Source organism: Vanellus vanellus (assembly GCF_965231255.1).
Source record: "Vanellus vanellus genome assembly, chromosome: Z".
In the NCBI taxonomy this organism is placed as follows: domain Eukaryota; kingdom Metazoa; phylum Chordata; class Aves; order Charadriiformes; family Charadriidae; genus Vanellus; species Vanellus vanellus.
The window spans coordinates 1,375,397-1,396,524 of NC_138908.1; the positions used below are offsets into that span (position 1 = coordinate 1,375,397).

Here is a 21,128-nt window from a genome sequence, read left to right on the forward strand (position 1 = left end):
CTGCAAATACTCAACCTATGGAAGCACAAGGGCAGCGCCGTGTTGACCTTGAAAGACCAAATTCTTCCAGTGCAAGCCATGAGGTGTGGGAAATCTTTCAATTAAAACAGTAATTTCTTGATTCCTTACAAAGTCCATAAAAGAACGGGTGGTAAAGAAGCCTCTTGTAGTGCAACCAAATTTGGTGGGTCCTAGAAGAGAGGCACAAAGTGGGGGAAACACATTCAAACCCTTCTGAGCTCCGGGTTTCCTCTGGGTGTCTACAAACACATACACATATAGGTGTATAGTTCCACACATTTAGCAGAAAAAAGACGTGCCTTTATACAAAGAATAGATAAATAATATGCTGTTTATCGTATTAAAGAGGTAGCTCTTTGCTTCAAAATAAAGTTTAATTTTTTTCACTTGAGAGTATTCCCATTACAGATGACGTTAATTCATACTACTACACCAAACATCATCTTGAATGGATATATATTTTTTTCTTTCTAACTCCTTGTTTGCAGCTATTCTACTTTTTCTAAATTTCTGCTTTTCCAACTGAAGTTACCTGATCATAACTTTCTAGGCAAAGGGGATTTCTGAAATTATTTCATCAACATAAGAATGCTGTTCTGCAACATAGCAGGCAAGGGTTGGGAATACTTACTCTGCTGCTGAACTACTGGTACTACTTTCTTTTAATAGCTTTACAAGCAAAATGACTTCTAAGCTCTGCAGAAAATTAGTTTACCTGAATTGAACTATGAGGCTGCTGAGCGATTGGAGGGACAACTCCTCTCCTCTTCTTGGACAACCCCCACTTCTTCCATATTGTCTCCCCAGGACCAGGCAAATAAGTGAAATGCTCTGGCATCTCCTTATGACCTTTAATAAACATGCTATAAACCTGAAAACCAAATTATTTCTCATTTGCAGTCTCATTTGCATCACTGCTGGGATGCATTTCATGCAGCAGAAACCTTGGCAGTATGAGTCCTCTCTGCACCTTCTCAACTTTTGTTGAAAACAGATTGTAACAAAACATAAGGAAAAATCAGATGTACTTAATCTTTTCATTTGCAACGCATTCGCTGTACAAAGGCTTTCACGGCATCAGCTTCCAAGGAGAGCATAAATTCTGAAATGCTGAAGTTTTGAAGTGGTAAATAGTTTTTTATTCATGTGGGCTGTTGTTTAAATACTTAAAATCTCTAAGGAAAATGTCAGGCAGAGCTACCTCTACTAATTCCATCACCTTACAAAAACATCAGATTACTTCCAATGAAGTCACCGTGAGCTACTGTGACATGCCCCAGTAATACACCCACGACGCATCAGCCCAGTTCCCTGTTGCTTCACGTCTCAACAAACGTGAACGGGCCAGAAGCTTTCAGCAGCGCTCGAGTTCTGCTTTCCGAGGCTTTATAGTACTCTCCCGTGTATAAAATTGTTTGGCCAGAAGTTAAAAGGTTTTTCAGCTTCATTTTCAGACAGTCTGTTTAACATCTATTCACACATGTAAGAATCCCATACTCTTAATTCCATATGTGACAAACCTATAACAATCACGACAGCTGCTTAAACGTAAAGACAACTCCTTTGGTTTTGCCTTTTATTGGTGCTGTCTTGTACAAGACAAGAAGTTAGCCCTGTCTGACAGCGAGCCATCTGCGATCAGTAATGAGTACGAAGAAGGGTAAGATGTACCTCTAATATCACATTGAGGAAAACAGGTGCTGAACATTAGTAGGTACACCCATTCTTCACTGTCTAAGGCAAAATTCTGGGTTAATGACCACGCGTTAGAAAGCGTGTGCTTGCCGTTACCAGCAGGTTATGAGAGGGGCTCACGTGAGAATGTACATACCCAGGACTCAACGTGCCAAATGAAGCGCACGTTCTGCACGTCAGACCACTTGGAATTCACAACGGTGTGAACTCGGTCCCTCGCAGGGCACCTCCATGGCACTGATCGCCTTCCCAAGAAATTTCTCTTGGTGGGAAAACCCCAAGAGTCGTGCCTAATCTCAGTGAGTGGGCAACAAGAGTTTGAGAATAACATATTCAGACTACAATTTCTCGGGTGAGTGCGGGAAACTTAAGTTGTCTGTGGTATGAGACTGCTGAAGACTGAAAGGACTTGTGTTAGCTTCACGTTGCTGAAAAAACTATTATTTCCCCTGTGACAAGGACAATCATTCCAATATACGCAATGCAGAAAAGATGCTAAACACAAAATCATTTTAACACTCAAAGGTGTTAAACGCTTACAAAATTAATTTCAGGCCAACTGTATACATAATCAATCTCCAGCTGATAAAAACACAGCTAATGGGATTAATAATGGGCTACAAAGTCTCTCATTTCCCACGAGAAGTCCTCCTCAAATAGATATGACCTCAAAAAAAAGGTTATATTCCCATTGCCCAAATCACAGCAGTTCTGTTTCTCAGCGGTGGCTTCATTTTTCAGAGCTCTCAAACTTGTACTTTTTGGGTTCATTTCTCAACGTGGCTTGCAGTTTGGGCATTTACACATGCAAATAACTGCCTGTGCAGTTAAAGTGTGTGCAAATACGCTTTGGTAGACATCCAGCCTGAGATTTTCAATGCGCAGTTCAAGATACAAAACCATAATAGAATGTGTATGTTCCATACATTTCTTCAGAAGTTCGTGTGTGCAAGCAGGTAATCAGATAACAGGTCACCACTGCTTGCATCTGCCATTTAAAAAGTTCAAGTGCAAACGAGTACCCAGAAAATATGACATTGCACTCACAGCTCTGAAAATCTGTCCTGTCGATGAACATTAAATTCGCCATCTGGCTTCTGCACTGTAGATGCTTTTGCAAACCCTCAAAAATCGGTTTTGTCTGGGCTTGTGCAGGATCCTGTGCACCAGATGGCACTTGTATTGAACTTGGCTCTCAAGCGGCTGGCCATAAATGACTATGCGTTTTACCAATGTTGTAAAAATGTTTATCATTTATCATTTAAGGTAACTCTAGCTTACCTTTGAAGTTTGTTACTCCCTCTTGATATGCAGAAATTCCTCTCTCTCTGTCATGCAACTTGAATAAATGCATTTATGAACTTCAAAAAAGTTGACATCAGGTAATATGTAGTAAAAGCAACTGAACAAATCAAACATAAATATTGCATGTCTTATGGGCTTCATATCAACGCTATTAATGAAAAAAAATGAAAATAAGGTCAAAATTGTATAAGACAATACTATATACAAGGGAAATACCTATAATTTTGTAAGTGTCTTTGTCCCCTGAAAGTATACTGCAAGTGTAGTCGGTTGTTTTAAAGTAATTGATCTAAATCAGAGATATGGAATACAGACATCACCTGAAGGAAAAATCCAGCAGTGTATTTGGAAAAGAGAGTTGGTCCGGTAGGACCGTGAAGTCTTTGCTTTCCAGGAACCATTTCCATGCTGTTGTTGTCTATCGCAGTTTCTCTTTATCAGAAACAGCACAGCATTTCACATTGGCTATTTTACGTTGGCTACAGGCGCAGGCACTAGTGATTAGGTTAAATTAACTATTTGCACACGTGCATTCTGTCCGGATAATACGGATCTTTAATGAAAAAACAGAATGAATTTAGGATGGTATTTTTCAGAGTGTCCCCACTGCATTTATATCTACATCAGAAGTTTTACTTTTTTCTGCTGCTCTATGTTTCACGTCCCCAGTGAGCACTGTGGATATAGGCTTGATCCAACAAAATCAGGTTAATATCATAAGTTTAAGTATCTATTGTTCAGGAATGGGCAAGCCAGCAGAACACAGTAATAAACAGATCCAGAAACACATTTCACATTTCACGTGTGCGACAGAAATTAGGTTTTTTTGCATCCTCTTCTTTGCAGATACAAGCGACAGCTTTTTAAAGCGTAAATTACATGAGTCTCAAAGGAAGCCCATTGCATTTCACAGTAAAAGAACCACCAGTTTAGTCCATAAAGATGGTTCCAGTGTGTGTGTGTATATATATTCCCCAGCATGTAACACGCCAGTGTGTGTAGAGTGTACTCGTGTCTCTTCTCCCACCCAGGCGTAAGGGGGAATTAGCAGTCAGAAGCCACTCCATCCCCCTGCGACGCACTGCCGTTCCCAAAAAGGTCGTGGCACACCAGAGAAAAGCGATGCCAATGTTGGTTATCTGTGACTGCAGTTATTCTTCCTATAGAAGCTTTAGAGTTCTAGACACACCTTAATTTTATACTACCTTTTCCTAGAAATTCACCCCAGAAATTATCCAATATCTTCCTCCTTTTCCTGTCCTTTTTAACTTATTAACTTATTACCACAGATTCTTTGTGTTACTTGTTAGTCTTACTGCTCTCCACTCCTTTTTCACCGGATTCTGCCTCGTGAACATTGAATTTTCTATTTCTTGTTTCATTTTGTCTTCCTCATCTGGAACCATGGAAGACTAATGACATCTCAGTCTGTGCTACAGTTTTGAATCCCATCTGACTGAACCTCAAATTTAGGCAAAATACATTACCTAATTTGCCTGTGTGTTCTCATAGGGGTTTTGGGGAAGATCTTTTATTAAAAAAAAACCATAAACACAAATCACTTCCTGAGTTGATTATCTGTCATGCCCATGTTAATTCAGAAAGTGTCTTTTTTTTTTTCTTTTTTAATCTGTAAAATGCTCCCAAGGGAACAATGTCCAAAGAGACTCTGAAGGGAACAGCTGATGCTGAATAAAGCCACTCATTTTGGTCTTCCTTGTGATGAAGATTGAACTGTCTCCAAACTCATCTCAAATAGTGATCAAACAATCTTTAGATGATAATGGCTCTTGTATTATTGATTTGTGTAGGCTCGCTTTGAAATATTGAAAATCATGAAGTTCTGTATCACACCCGTAATTCCCCAATAATCAAGTTCATCAGGTTGTTTCTTTCAGAAAGTTCTGATACTCATCTAAGCGTCCAGTATAGGTGTGGAGTTGACTACATACATTGCCAGGAACTTTGTGTTCATCTTTGCAACCACTGGTAACTCCTAAATGGGGGTATATCAGATTTTTTTGAGAAGACTCATAAATAAATAATTTATAAGTGAAACATCTATGTCTATCTGCTATCTCATGTTAAGTAAAAAAAAAAAAAGTATTTTTCTTCTACTCTGTTAAGAACAGCACAATGCTGTAATGTTTCAGACAAGTAAATAAGACCCTCATTTAAGCTTTACATATGTTACTAGTGTATTAGAACAAAATATAGTTGTGGCTCACACAAAAATCCATTAAGGAAACATGACAAAACCTTCTTCATTTCCAGCCTCAGCCATTTAATGAGTCAGTAAATGTTCTCCTTTCTCAGATCACATGCCATCCACGCGGAGACGGAGAAACATAAATTATAGGGAAACTTCAGAATAAGATCTAACATTAAAAAGCTTGCTCAAGTGCCAGAAAACAGAATGTCCAAAATACCACCAGAATGATCAAGGTCCACAGCAGAGAAATAGTTAAAAAATCATACCATAGTCACTTTAAACCAACCCAAATAGTAAAGCAGTTGTGTACCAATTACTTCTCATAAAAAAAAATTGTTAGCACTTAAAATTACTAGTTATGATCTTAAAAACAGCACTACAGTTTTACTAAATGTATACGCTCCCCTGGGATTGCACGGGAATTCAGGTTTAATTGCAGTTCCATTACTAAAAGAAATGCGAGCTTCTTGCGGATGCGTATTCACAGTGTTATTTCCGATTTATTACAACTGCAAGAAACACTTAACAAACAGCAAGCCGTAGTGAATAATTACTGGATTCCCAGAAGGCAACCACACTGAACGTGTCAGAGCGGGTGCGGACAACACACAAGAGGTGCAATCTGACCAGACAGGAGAAGAAGCACCATCTTGTCTTAACACTGTACACCGCTGGAGGTTTGGCCATCTGCCACTTGGTGCTGTCTGAACTTCTGACAGGTGGCTCTTGCTCAGATATCATAGAACCATAGAATGGTTTGGGTCGGAAGGGACCTTGAAGACCATCCAGTCCCACCCCCTGCCCTGGGCAGGGCCACCTCCCCCCAGCCCAGGTTGCTCCCAGCCCCGTCCAACCCGGCCTTGAACCCCTCCAGGGATGGGGCAGCCACAGCTTCTCGGGGCACCCTGCGCAAGGGGCTCACCGCCCCCACAGGGAAGAACTTCTTCAGATCTCATCTCCATCTCCCCTCTTTCAGTGTCAGACTGTTCCCCCTCGTCCCACGGCTCCCCTCCCTGACCCAGAGTCCCTCCCCAGCTCTCCTGGAGCCCCTTTAGGTACTGGAAGTTGCTCTGAGGTCTCCCCAGAGCCTTCTCTTCTCCAGGCTGAACCCCCCCAATTCTCCCAGCCTGTCCTCCCAGCAGAGGGGGTCCTGCTCTCAGGGCATCTTCATGGCCTCCTCTGGCCCCGCTCCAACAGCTCCATGTCCTTCTGCTGTTGTGGTCCGCGGAGCTGGATGCTGTACTCTAGGTGGGGTCTCACCAGAGCAGAGCATGTATTCTGCACTGGGGTTAGGTCACCTCTGAATGACCTGTAGCAGCTGAGGAAGCAGCTTCACTGACTTCCAAATCTCTTATCTCAGCACGTTCCTAGCGAAGCCCTTGCTGGACCTGGGGGACGCAAGGATGAGGGATTGTGGCAGAAGGGGGAGAGTGGAAGTGCCCTGAAATTCTGTACCTCGACCTGCAAGACATGTTCACTGAGAAACAAAGAAGATGCTGAGCTCCATCAGTACTGGACTATGCAAGGAGAAGAGAGCTTCTCCTCTTCCACCAGCCTCCAACCCCTTCCCAGTGCAAGAAGGACAACAAGGTGATAAGGTGGCTGTGGAAGATGAGGTCTTCCTGTTGTGCAGAAAACAGAGCAGAGCAGTGACCAAGAGGCTCATTCCGCACTTGTGCATATCAGCAGTTAGGTGTGCAAGACGGGACATGTTTGGATGGACAACCTCCTTGTGCCTGTGCTGTTTGTGCTGCACAGAGCGCACCTCTGGCACTCACTCAGTGGTGTTTCTCCTGGTGAAACCTGTGCACCTGATGCAGCACCGAACAGCATCTCCCACTGGTACCGGGCACTGCTGTACCTGAGGACTGGTCAAAGCGGCACAGACGATGGGCTCTGCCTTCTGCCACTGGTGACACGTCCACCACCACAGTGTCAGCGTAGCTGAGGGAGACAGCGTTCTTGTTACTGTGTGAGTGTCAAGGAAAGGAATATAGACATAATTTACTTTCTCTGGTTTCTGGGGGCAGGAGATAGGCTCAGAGGTATTTCTCCCTTTGTCCTCCTGAATTCTCCCTTTCTGTGGTAACGGGGGGGACCTCTGCGGTCGCAGGGCACCAGTGAATGGGATGGTCATAAAGACTTTGTTGGTAGAGATAGTTCTTTCCTTCCTGCCCCCTTTCCCAAATGGGCTTTAAGTTTGGATTAACGCGGTCACAAGAGAGACGGATAATGGGTGCAGCTCGAAGAGGAGCCGCAGATGGCCATGTCGTTTATCCAGCACGCAGGTGATCGGCAGCTCCGAAATACGCAAAGATCGGGGAGAGCAGAAAAGGACGATGGTAAACTCGGGAAACTCTGCTCAAGCAAAGGCTCTGTAGCTGTGGGGATGAGCAACAGCAGAGTGGCATCAGTACCTTCTGACAACGTGGTTGTTGTTTTGGGATCCAGACAAAAAACAAAAATGAAATAACATAAAAATTAAAAAAAAAAAAGCAAAAGAAAAAAAGAAGGAGAGAAGCTTGTTGTGGTGAATACTCAGTTGAATAAACTAGTAATGACAGCTACAAAGATGGGTCCTAGTACTGAGGAGGATGTCAGAGAGAAAAGATAACTCATAAAGGTTAAAATAGCTCTGAAGCACCAGAGACAAATATTAGAACTTCAGGGCTGTGATGAAAATGCTGCTACTCTGGGACAGCTATAAGGGGCCAAGAGCAAATCGTCTGCACTGCGGCTTGAAACGTGGGTTCGCAAAGCCAGGAAGGTGGCAGTCAAATAAAATTGCAGCTGAAAGGATACATCAGACCAAAAAAATTTATTAGAGTACACTCGATTAGAGCTCAGTTATACAGTTACAGAAACCTCTTGATTCTCAGCACTGCCAGAAAATTGAAAAAAGAAACAACAACGTATGGAGACAGCCAAATTGGAAAAAAAAAAAAAAAAAGCACGGAGACAGCCAAGTATTTTATTTTGTTTTATATTTTATTTAGGTAACCTGATAGGCAGTTATGAGAAAAAGGCTGAATTTACAGACAACCAAGGCACTAAAACTCAGTGGAAATTAAGAACCATGACATTTTTTACCTTCATGCCAGATAGCTTTCTATGTCCTTAGACGTGAAAACAGCTTAAAAAATATGACCCAGAGGAAAAACCAGGCAGCTCTATACAACCATATTTACAGTTTGCACAAGCCGTGTAACGCAGCTACTAAATTCAGTCTTGCTCCAAGAAATTCAAAACGTGACTACTGCAGTAGAAATGCAGACAACAGTTTTCCTAGAACAAAAGTTTTGCAAAGGAGGGGAAAAGGCTGTGCAGAATACTAACCACTGTGTTAGGAAACCCTGGGTAGCCTCAAGGAAACACTAATGTGGTTTAGGAAAAAAGCATCAATTAAGTATTTTAGGAAATACAGAGCAGATGGGTAGATAAACAAGGAAGGTCCAGGGCCAGTATACTGTCGGATCATAATATGTTCAGACTGAAATGCAATAAAGAGAGATATGTGAGGTCAAACAACAGGGACAAACAGACACAGCACTGAACTCATTAAAATAACTTAAGAAGGCAAGGCAAGACCTGTGTTTAGGATTGACGCCATTGTATGTCATACCAATACTCCAGACGTCCAGCAGTCAAGAAGTATTGCTTACTACTTAAAACGCACTACTTGACTGGTCTCGTATAAGGCGTAACATAACACCAAGCAAAAAGCGAAAATGAAATATTTGCATTCTGTGCCTGAAATCGCTATGGTCTGTGGAGGAATTTAATTTGGGAAAAGACAGTCTGTACAATACATAGATGTAAGTCATATGTTTAAAACCAGAAAGAGTGATAATATGTTTTTATATAGATTGTTTCCTTTATTATTAATACTTCCAGAATAGAAGGGAACCAAAGCAGCTATTTGTATGAGAAATTATAATTAAAGGAGCTTGACATTTTGGTGATTGAAATAATAGAAAAAGGCAGTATGATTCAGATTATATATATATTATATGTGAGCTCCAAATGAATCTCCAGTCAGCTTTTTCCTTTCCCACTCCTCCTAATGCCGGTGCTAGGATGGAGGAGGAAATGGAGGAGACCATACGACTCCTCCACCCTCTCTCACTTCAGCTGGAACTGAAATCGCTCATCGTGTCGCAGGACCCCACTGCTGTTTGAGGAGTCAGGAGGCAGTTCTAAATGGGACTGACGTTAACGTGAAAAAAAATCATAAAGCTTATATCCTTTTGGGATATTGAGAGCTTACAAAACAAGAAGGCTGTTGGGAGGGGAGATGATTTTAAGCAGAGCTGGCCCATGAATAAGTAAAAGTTTAAGAGAGAAGAAAAAATCATTAATCTCTAAATTTGGTTAATGTTAGTTGATAACAGGTCAAGTGTATTGACTGTAAAAATCAGTCAATGTTCTGGATATTGCAGTATTTGGAACTCTAATTTATGATGCATGTAGTCAGTTCCCCATATAACTGTAGAGGGTCAACAGGAGACACCTGAAGGAACAAGCAGGAATGGGAGAAAGGGTTGACCATTGGTGGTGCTTCAACAGAGACATGGAAGCTGTCAAGGACTACTGCCAGAAAAATTCACTCTGAACATCCGAGATGCTTGACTTCCAGATGAACCTACAGAGATGCTTTTTTGATGAAAGGGTAAAAGTACACTACAGTGGCAAAGAGTAAAACTGTTACAAGAAGATTTAAGAAGCACTGTGTTAAGGTGGCTGAGGAACCGGGCAGGATCTGAAGGATGAGATGCTTAGCAACAGAAGATGCTATAATAAGATGAATATGGAGACTCTGCAGTTTTAAAACTCATTTTCTGTTACTTCTTTTTGTTACTAATGCTAAAATAAATAACATTCTGGTTCTAAGAAGACTCTTGACCCAGTAGCTACTGTGCATGCAAAGGAAGGAAATAAAGAAGCCTGAACTTCCTACCTGGAGAGACACGGGAGTTATGGAGACGCAGGTCCCAGCTTGAGAGAGAATCACGCAATTTCCCTGAAAGCTCGGCAAAGCCTGGGAGCTGCCCCCTTAGAAAGAGCTCTCAGAGGGACTGAAAGGGCAAGGAGCTACAGCTGGCCCAGTAGCCTGACAGATACTGAAGGAAACACCAAAACCTGTCCGAAGGAGAGAGTTGAGGAGCAGGGGAAGAATTTCAAGGTTCACCCATTGATCTAACAGATTATCAACTTGGAATTTTGTAATGATATAAAACTACTCGGGTCAATCAGCAAAGATAACTTTAAAAGTCAACATGACTATTAGTTGTGAATCATAAGCACTGGTGGGTTTTACAATACAGGAATGAAAAAACAAGGCTGAAGCTGTGATGAATCACAGAACAGAAAAGAATAATTGATGGACATATTTGGTTGTGCAAAACTACTTCTCATGCTAGGAAATAAAGATTAGACTAGCAGAAGAGGCCAAAAAGTGTTAACACCACCAATTCCTGAAGACTCTACAAGCATTTAAGGATATATTTTTTTTAACAGATATTTGTTCATACTATAATACCAGCACAGATCAAATATATAATAGGCAAAGGGTAGTTTGAAATGTTGCATCAAATGTAGACTTGCTTTCAATGTTTATATGTATTAACTGGGGAAATACTGAAGATGTCATATGAATTTAGAATAGAATGGAAGTTTTATAAAATTTCTAAATTAATATTACAGTTTAGCACTAACATTACTGCAATTTAGTACTAATGTTAACGATGAAAAAGTGAGCCAGAACCCACTTGGAGAAAAAGAGCTGTATATTCAGTGGTGGAGATCTGAAGAGGAAAAAACTCTGCTGACATCGGAGGGAGTGCCATGTCCTGATGCTCGGTCCTCTAGTAGGGGGCAACGTGCTTCTTCCCAGTTGTGAGGATGTCTTGCTGCATTTCCCACCGTTGCGTGTAGACCAGTTTATGGTACGAGTACCTCGTCTGGAGTGCTGCACGTGGCTTATGATACACCGATGCTGCGACTTTGTACTGGCTTGTGACTCTGCTCTTCCTTCTCTTTAGTCCCTGCAGCTGCATGAGACCTTCCCGCACGCGTTGGTAGAGGATCTACGCCAGGCATCGACAGAAATGATTAAACAAATAGCTAAGGAACATTAGCAGCAGGCTAGCAATATGGTTAAAATATTAGAGACGAAGATGTACATGGAATGAAAGGAAATCAATCTCCAGTAAATTGACTCAAGGTCTCATAGCAGAGCATCCTATAATCTTCATGGTACTTTGCAAATATAGAAAGGGGGTTATTTCACTTCAGGGAAACACTTTGAAGCCCGCACTATCCTAGATTAACGGCTGAACCTGTATTGTCATTGTTACACCCAAAAAACTCAATAGCTGGTTAAAAATAGTCAAAACTGCAGTAAGACGATGAAGCATTTTGCAGAGCTAAGTTGCGACTGGCTTTGTGAGACGCTCTGTTTTGTCAAATTAGAAGAGCCATATGTGGTAGGAGCATAATTATCTGTATAAAATCTAAGAAGAAATGTACTCATTACTGTGCACTGGTGGGTGAAGACAGGACTTGCGGTACTGCCTATAGCTGAGCCTGCCTGAAGCTCCAAATCGCATGACATGGTTTCAATACTTTTTAAATTTCAGACCCCTTAGCTATTTTGGCTACAATGCTCTACGCTGGGTTTCTGTTTTGTGCTGAATCCCAATTGGAAAGTTTCAGGTAAAAATACTTAGCCGTGGACAAGAAGAGTTAAAGAACATGTGGTTGTCTGCGTAACACAAAATTTCTTACAAGTTGGGGAGAAGGTGCCTGAGGTATCACTTATCATGCTAAGAACTGAGATTCTTCAGCAGGTTGCCTGTGTCCCATTGTTACCGTGTGGGAAAAAACAAGCAAAACCCAACATTCTGGGCTGTTCTTAAAAGCTGCTCTACAGAGAGGAACTTTGCTATTTGAAACATAACTCCGATAAAAAAAAGGAGACACAAATTCATAATAATTTAGACTGAAGAGATGTTGAGAAAGAATACGACAAAATGACAGCAGTGAACACATCCAAATGGTGTTAAAATGCGGTTCCAGGCTAAGACGACCAAAATCATGTTCAGCCTTTGAGCCTAAAGCCATCTCCAATCAAATATTTACTCCATAGCTCTCTGCTATGTATTTAAAAATATCATCGTCTTTGCTGTATTTTAGATTCTGAATGATGGGAGAAGGCAGGGTGTTTCAAAAGGAGGAGTTAAGTAAGAATTTAAGTGTATTTCCAAATATAAATACACATAGGTAATGACCTAAATATCAGAAGCTACAGAGTAACTTTTTTTTTTTTTTTCCAAGAAATAACCAAGACCAAACCAAGAGATTTTTATTTGATCTAAATCACTGGACAAATTCGGGGCTTTGGGTCAGTCTGGGAGGGTGCTGGGAAATAAATTTTATAGAAAACACAGTGCTTAGCATTGAGAGGTACATCTGTTTTACCAGTTTAAATGAAACTAATTAGCGTAATGACATATATGGCTAGATCAAATACAGTTCTGAGGAGATTGATAGTTGCTTTCCTCAGAAAACGTTCTTCCTTTTTGACATGCATAATTGATATGTTGGAAACAAAAAAAACATTCTCTACTATGAATCTCCTTGGTTTCATGTTTGAAACATCAGATCATTCTTTTTTTTTTTTTTTGGTTTTATGTTCTGTTTTGTTTCAGCTTATGAAACATTGAAGCAAAAAGGCATAAAGAAATGTTTTCAGATATCCTTCTTTTATTTCTGAGGCTAATAAAGGCTTATTTGTACATTTTGAAAACTGTCATTCCCATCTGTACAGGTGTTACATCCATATTCTTGTTAAATGTTGAGATTTCCATTTCAATGTTGCTTGAAGTCTTGCTGTGATCTTTCTGCCAGGTTCAGCTTCAACTTTAATAAATGAATATAGCTCAGAGAATTCAATGTGCAGAATGACTCATTTTATTATAAAACTGTTTATGGTGAATTGGTTTGAATTAATTCTAGAATAATCCCACTCTGCCTATTGCAGTGCGGCCATATACTGCCTTCTGGTCCCACATCCACTTCGCCCCCGGGACAATGAGTGTTTCTGCAACTAAACAGCCTAAGCCACTTTGACCTTTTTCTTTTACAAGCAAATCTATTTTCTGGTTGGATGAAATGGACATGAATTAGACGGATTTGGAAATGATGATGTAACGACACAATTTTAATGTAACGAAAGCTTATGCTGGCTTTTGTGGAAAGAGAATAAGGAGGCCTGCCGGCATGTAATTTGGGACCACTCAGCGCAGGGGTCATAAAAACACAGCACAAGCTGGACTGAAAACACCAGTCTGCGGTACTGTGGCTTGTGTCCACCCCTCCTAGATGATGAGTTTCCATGTAGTATTGCACTTATGGGATTAGTTGCTGTACTGAGTATATCTATACAAATAAAAAAATTCCCCTTTTTTTTTTCTTTTGATAGGAAAGTGTGAACACTGCTGAAAATAACTGTCATTTAAAAATATGAGAGTAGTTCAGTATTTTGTCAAATAAGCAGTTCTTCTGAATACAATGTTGTATTCTTCCTATGCCTATTGGCTTTGTGAAAAGTGCATTCACCTTTCCATAACTTTAATGGAAATTACTCTTTTTCTGAAAACCTGCTTCTTTTAGAGCTGTTTTAACTGTAATGTGAAAATAAAAAGAGTAAAACACAAGGCAGATACATTTATTGAAGTACTTCTTTAGATAGCCTTTGTCACTCTCCCCAGTATAGATGAAGAACCAAATTAATGTTTTCTTTTACTTGTTTAATTCCTGCTCATTGAGTAAATCCATTATTTACAAGAAAGCAAACCTTTTAAGGAGGTTCCATTTCAGCACATTTCTTCTTTGATTTAAAGATGTCATCTCAGAAACTGAGATGCATAAGCTTCCTCCAGGCCTTGACCCATTTGAGCTTTGCTATCTGATGCTTTTGCTTTTAGGTGGTTGGGAGCTGATTATTTGTATTCACTTCCAGGGATCAAAGTAGGTTGACTTATCTGAGATTTTTCTATCTTCATCTTTTTTTCTTGTTTTGTTTGTTTGGTTTGTTTTTTTTTTTTTTTTGGGGGGGGGGGGGGGGAAGCTATGACTATGTTTAGCTTTTTCTGGTCCTGAAACATCACTTATCTGACAGGACTTCTCAAAAATAATCTCCAGTGGTTCAGAGGTCATTTTATCTATTTTCTCAAATATTGTAAATTGAATTCCCAAAGCCCTGGTGATTCGAAAGCATCCATTTTAACTCAATACTTTCAATTTGTCTTTTTCCTGTTCTGTTAAGCAAAAGTTGTATTTTCAAATGCCTGGTTGCAAACTTTTTTGGGGAAGCTGAATCAGATCCAGGTGGCCAAACCCTCCATGGTGTAGGGAAGTGACTTTTGAAATGAAAGCCAAAAGTACACTGGAGAAATGTATGGTTTAATGTATGCAAGAAATAGTTATTTTATCATGGAGTGGAGCAATGGGACGAGGTGGAACAGTTTTAAACTGGAAGAGGGGAGATTTAGCTTAGATATGAGGAGGAAATTCTTGGCTGTGGGGGCGGTGAGCCCCTGGCGCAGGGCGCCCCGAGGAGCTGTGGCTGCCCCATCCCTGGAGGTGCTCAAGGCCGGGTTGGACGGGGCTGGGAGCGACCTGGGCTGGGGGGAGGTGGCCCTGCCCGGGGCAGGGGGGTCGGACCTAGATGACGTTTGGGGTCCCTTCCAACTTAAACTATTCTATGATTTCGCTTCAGTTTGTTTCAGGAATGTAGAAACTTGTCCTGAAATAATCCTGCTGCTATTATTCTAATTAAAAAAGGAACTTTAGATATCGTTAAGCATCCAAAAAATGAGGTGATGGGGCCACTAGTCCAGCATGCTATGACGAAAAACCAAATAATTATTTACATTTTTTTTTTTTTTTTAAGAAAAAAACTGTGACTGTGACAGATGACCCGGGTTTTTTCCCTCGCCCCCCCCCCCCCCCGAGGAACCCGCCGGCCGGTCCGTGCGTTGGGCATCCCGAGACGCCGCAGCACCCGCAGACCCTTCGGGTACCGGGGACGGCGCTTTCCGCAAACCCCACCCGACCGCCCCTCCGCAAGGTCAGGGCACCGCGGGGACCTGTCCCACCTCACCACAAAAAACTCCGGGTGTCCCCCGGGAAACCGCAACATCACCGTGTCCGTGTCCGCCCCCCCCCCCCCCCCGCAGCATCCGCGGCCCCCGGGCTGTGCCCGCCCGCGCCGCCACTGTCACAAATGCTAAAAAATAGGTGGGGAGAGGAGCAGGGTAAGCCCATTCCCGGCATGTCCTTGCATTACCGCACATATATATATATATATATCTGTATCTATAGGCGAGACGACGCCCCCGCCGTCAACTTTTCCGCGTAGCCCGTCCCCGCCGCGGCCACCGAGGGACCGACCCGGGGTTGGGGGGGGGGGGCGGCAAACTTTCCCCCCGGCGTGGCCGGGGAAGGGGGGTGGTGGTGGGTTCGTCCTTGATTTAATCCCCCGCCGCGGCCGCGGCCCCTCCGCCCGCCCCGGCCCTGCCGCGCTGAGGCGGGGGGGGGGGGGGGGGGGGGGGCGGCGCGGCGGAGCCCCGCGCTCGTCCCCGGCGGCGGGGGCCGTTCCGCTCCGGCCCGCCCCGCACGGGAGTGAAGGCGCCGGGCTCCGGCGGGCTCTGCTGCTGCTGCCGCCGCCGCCGCAGAAGGAGGAGGATGGAGCCGGGTAAGGAGCCCCGGGCGACCGCGGGGGAGAAGCCCGGCGAGCCCGAGCCGGCGGTCTCCTTCCAGGCCCGCCTGTGGAAGAACCTGCAGCTGGGGGGCAAGGGCCGGAGCGGCGGCGGAGGGCGGGCGGCAGCCGAGCGCCGCACTGCGGACCCCCCCGCCCCGCCGGCGGCCGGCGGTAAGGGGGACCCGCCGGCCGGCGCCAAGTGGAGCGGCTTCAAGCGGCGGCGGCAAGTGCTGGACCGCGTCTTCTCGTCCTCCCAGCCCAACCTCTGCTGCTCGGCCGCCGAGCAGCTGGAGCCGGGCGGCGAGTCCGCCTCCGCCCTGCGCCGGCTGCGGGAGCACCTGCTGCCCCAGGGCAAGGGGCCGCCGCCGGGCCAACGGGGGGACCCCGCCGCCGGGGATGAGGGGGCCAAGGGCGGCAAGGAGGGGCGCCGGCCCGGGGCGCACCTGTCCCACCAGAAGAGCTCCTCGCTGCCCAGCACCGCCTGCCTGGAGCAGCTGCTGCAGGGCTCGCCCACCGCCGGCAGGAGGAAGGAGCAGCAGCGGGCGGAGGACGGCGACGGCGGCGCGGTGAGTGTGTGTCTGTCGTGCCGCCGTCGTCCTCCCGTCCCCCCTCCCCGCCGCCCTCCGCGGGGTTGCGCTAGCGGGCAGCGCCGGCGGTCCTCGGCGGGCGGGTGGGCGGTGGAGGGGGGGAGAGGCGAGGCGGGAAGGTGGTCCCCGGGGAGGTGAGGGGAGGCGGGAAGGTGGTCCCCGGGGAGGTGAGGGGAGGTGAGAGGCGGGAAGGCGGCCGGGGCGGGCGCTCCCCTCAGCCCGCTGGTGCGCAGCGCCATTCGCCTGAGGGGGAAAACGGCCCCGGCGCCGCCCTGTCCCCCGCCCGCCTTCCCGCGCCGCGGGGCTCGGCCCGGCCCGGCTCCCCCGTGAGGCGGCGGCGGGGCCGCGGCCGCGTTGCGAGGGGCGCCGCGTCCTGCGGAGCGGGAGCGAACACCCTCAGACCTCCCTGGTTATAAACCCTACGGAGAAAAGGTGTCCCGAAGGCTGAATTCGGGGTCCCGTACCCGCAGCGCGGGTTCCCTCACGCCTTCCCCCCCAGACCCCCGCGCCTCTGCCGGAGCCCCTCGCTGCTGGCGTCTGCCCTTGACGCTTCCAGCGCGGCTTTTGCTCAGGTAACCTCCACCTTTTTTCCTTGCCTGGTTACCCAAATTTGAGTTATTACATCTTTTAATTTCTGCAGGACACCCCAGCGACGAGCACCGGTACAAATGTAAGAGGCGGTAGGTGGCTAACTGGCAGGGCACACCGGGCACCATCACGCACAGCCGTCGGTTCAGGGTGATGGAACAGCCGTGCTTCCCTTGTCGCTGGGGGAAGGCGGTGTACACAGCCATAGCTCTTCCAGTGCACTGCCAGTTTTGAAATTAAGCGGTTGAAGCTGTTGTTGATAGGGGCTGCCGAATCTTGGAATAAATTTCCTGCGAGAAAAGTGCAAAACATATGAGTCATTTTGGAGTTTGTGTAATTCTAAGCAGTCATCCGCTTTTTGCAGGAGTAGTTGACTAATACATATTATTATATATTGTCTTCTGTCATAATTACGGCGAAATGAGTAACTGAAGTAGAAGGCACGCTGTGTCTGTTTTGGTGTCAAAAAGAAGCTGTATGAATACATGTGGCTTCTGTCAGGGCTACAGCACCTGTGGTGGTGGCGGTCCCAGCGAAGGGTGACGACTTGCAAGCGTCCCTCGAGGGCAGCGGTGCTTCCACCTCCCTCTCTGGAGTCAGCCCTCATCTTTACAAACAGGGGAACCGGACCTGACTTCACGCCTGAGTCCCATGAGGTGGTTTTGGGTGATAAGCACCATCCTGATGTGAAACTACTGTGGTTATCCCCTGTGTAAATCACGTTTGTAAATGTTTTTAGGTCATTGCTTCTTGACCGGTGGTTATTTTGATAGGCGTTCACGAAGCGGGCTTTTCCCTTCAGTAGTCAGTCCATTTCTGCTCCCACCCTTGGCTCACAAAAATGTATTGCACATTTTAAGTATTTCTGCTCGGGACTACAGGGTATTCTTCTGTTTTAAAGAATGCTACAGCTAGCAATTAATAGATAGGAAAATGTGTGGGTTTTTTTCAGTGCTGTTCTGCTGATGTGTTCAGCAAAGAAACAGCACATTTATTTACCAAACATGTCAATTGTTATTTAGTTGCGAGGGGATTACTAGTGTTTTGGAGAAGGTATAGTCATAACATTTGGAAATAATACTGCTAATCAAAACAAAGTGGTACCCAAGCTTTCTAACACTTGTCTTTAATTAGCAGGATTATGGCCAATTCCTCCAAGCAGTTTCTGGTATTAACTTGGGCTGTGCCTGCATACCAAAATTGCTGTTTTTGGTATTTAATAAAGCTCGTTATGTCCCTTGCCTGTTAGTGGAGTTTGTGGAACTGCTGATCACGATGCTTGTTTTGGATGGATGATTTGAAACAGCTGTTCTGCTCTTCCGTACCCAGCACCTCCTCTGCTCTTCTCGTCTCTAGATGTATAATCTCACTTGGATTATTAAATCTGGTTTAACTCACCAGCTTCACTGTGCTATGGGGTAGCTGGGGAAATGGGACTCAGGCTGTAAAGCACTGTTGGACTGTCTTAATTTGTATCTGGTGCTCCTCAGTAGTCTGTTACAGAGCAAGTACCTTCCACTCTGACTGGCTGGAGTTTCCAATTCAACGTGTTTCAGGAGTCAAGTCTTAAACACTTACACCCTGCACCTCCAGGTCGGTGTGGTCCCTGCCTGACTTCATTCATGGCATTTACACACCTCTGAGGATCTGGATTTAGAAGTCTGGTAACACAAGTTCAGAATAACTTATATTTTTCAAATCCATGTTTTACTTACAGCAGCACAGACTTTCGGAGTTGCCTGGATTTTCAGTGTCCAGCAGCCTTACACGTCCAAAGATCAGAAAAATTCTAGAGACTAACAGAATCACAAAAATGAGGTTAAATTTTAACAATACTAGAATTACAACTTGCTTTAGAATGTATTTGAGATTTGATTGAAATACAGGGGCAAGCAAATGCTACTTCCTCTTTCTGATCAAGACTGGTGAATTTTTTAGCAGATGCATACACAATAAGACCTACTAGGTATTTTAATGAAGATGACAGGGAAAAATAAAATCCCATGAGAAGTCAAATTTCCTGTGCTTTTAAGCTTAAATAATACAGTTGTCATCAGTGAAAAGGACCACAAGTTAGTGTGATGGTTGGGAAGACTTAGAGTGTAAGTTGCACTACTCTCTGTGGATTTAATCTTGGAATGTACTTTTTGGCATAGTCAAACCATTTAAAAAATAAATTGGACTAATTAAAATATGGTATAGTGATATTGCATTGGACGTGGACAACCTAGCAGAGCCTTAGTTTTCTCAGCATTTAATAAAACTTTTGTTGCAGTGAATAGGCTTAGTAACTTGGTTCGAGTAAAGGTGCGCACTCCAGAGAATAACCCTTACATTTAAACACTCCATACTGATGTAGTTGTCCCCCGAAGACTGAATACTGCTGAAAGCTGTCATTGAATAGTTTTGGAGAGAGAAGGGCGTCATAACTACTATATTTGTTATCAGGAAACTTAGGTTCCTTTTAATGGATAGCCTAAGCATGCATATGGCTTATTAGGACAAAGCAATAAACACATGCAGAATTAAACGTCATCCTCCTTCCAAAGGCTATGTGGTGGGTTTGCTTGGCCAAACCTTCCCTAACCTTAGACACGGCATCCAGTCACCTTCATGTAGCTGAGAGCTGCAGGATGCGTGCTGTACCCTTGAAGGAGTGAGCAGGGGTGGTGGAAGCCTGTTGGAGTGTTTCATGGGCAGGAGATGACAACAGCTCTCCAGGGGTTCTGCTGCTCCACAGGACTTCCAGTGTCTGAATGTGCCACAGTGGCCCAAGGCAGTGTGGAAAGGATTTTTCCACTTGTGTCTTATAATTTGCATCTCCTTGCCAGCGGGAGCTTGGATTTACCCAGCAGTGCCTGTGCCAGCGTGGCCTTTTGCCTGAATGTGAGAGCTTTGCATGGAAAGCTTTACGCTACTTGCAGTTTGTCATAATCACGTAGTGAAAACTAGGAGGCTGGAAATGCCACCATTTCTTAAGATTCACGAATAAAGAACCTACAAGTGTATAATCATCTTAATCAGAGAGCATGTGTGTGGTTGTATGTCATCTTGAATCAACAGTGGACGTGAAGAGCGCTTAGGGAGAGGGCTCCTGGCTGAAGGGGTGTCCAGGCTGCAGTCTGGCCGCCGCAGTGAGAACTCCTGTGGGCATGTTTCTCCACTGGGTTTTCCTGCAAGATAATGGTTTGGTAGCAACAGACTTGGTGATTTTTTAAAGTATGTCTGGGCTGATCCATTAAGCTGAAAGAGCGGACAGGTTCCTAACCACTTCCCTCCCTGTCTGTTTCCAGTTTTGTGGTTATGTGGGTAAATTGGAGACCTGGGAGGGCTGTGGGGTTACTGCTGGGTGAGGAGGGGGGTAGGGCTAGGGCTGCTGCTCAACCTCTAGATGCATAGCCATAGGAAATGAAACTTCATTAGTTTTGCTGCGCACAGAACTATTTGCTTAATTAATACGCATGCTTCAGACCTGCATTTGTGGGTCTTCAGCATGAGAGACTGGCTAACAGTGGTCTACGTTACATAACACAGCACAATGCAAGAGAGAGATGAGACGAGGAGAAAAACTGGTGATACATACCCAGATAGAGGGTCTTTCTCTCATTCTGTCAATAATGTATAAGTATTGCTCAATAAAGTTGGTGTGAGAGTGAGCTGTGTGGCACGTGAGAGGAAGCTTAGTGAGCTGGGTTGTACGAAGAGAGGTTGCACTTTCAGGGCGAGGAGCATGGTGGTGTACTGAGATGTCTGGGAAGGAGAAAGGGAAGACTAGTGATGAAATGGGAGCAAAGGCAGGGCTGCGAGGAAGCCTGAAGAGAGAAGAATTTTGAATTTGGTGTGGAGGGGGATGCAGAGCCAATGAAAACCTGTCTGGCATACCGTGCGTGTTTTTCTGCCTATACCAGAATAAATCTATATCTGGCTTAGAGCCAGTGGAGTCAGTGAAGTTACA

General features: G+C 44.6%; 1 protein-coding gene across 1 annotated transcript in view; it reads left to right on the forward strand.

The window, feature by feature from the left end:
* Positions 1–15,967: 15,967 nt before the first annotated feature.
* The window catches only part of MCTP1 (multiple C2 and transmembrane domain containing 1), a gene marked incomplete at its 3' end in the record, with an annotated part of 296,541 nt that continues 291,380 nt past the window's right edge, over positions 15,968–21,128 (forward strand). Inside the window, exon 1 of the mRNA XM_082497852.1 lies at positions 15,968–16,564. Within this exon, the coding sequence (XP_082353978.1) occupies positions 15,983–16,564 (582 nt within the window). The 5' untranslated portion in view covers positions 15,968–15,982. The remainder of the gene's footprint in view (positions 16,565–21,128) is intronic.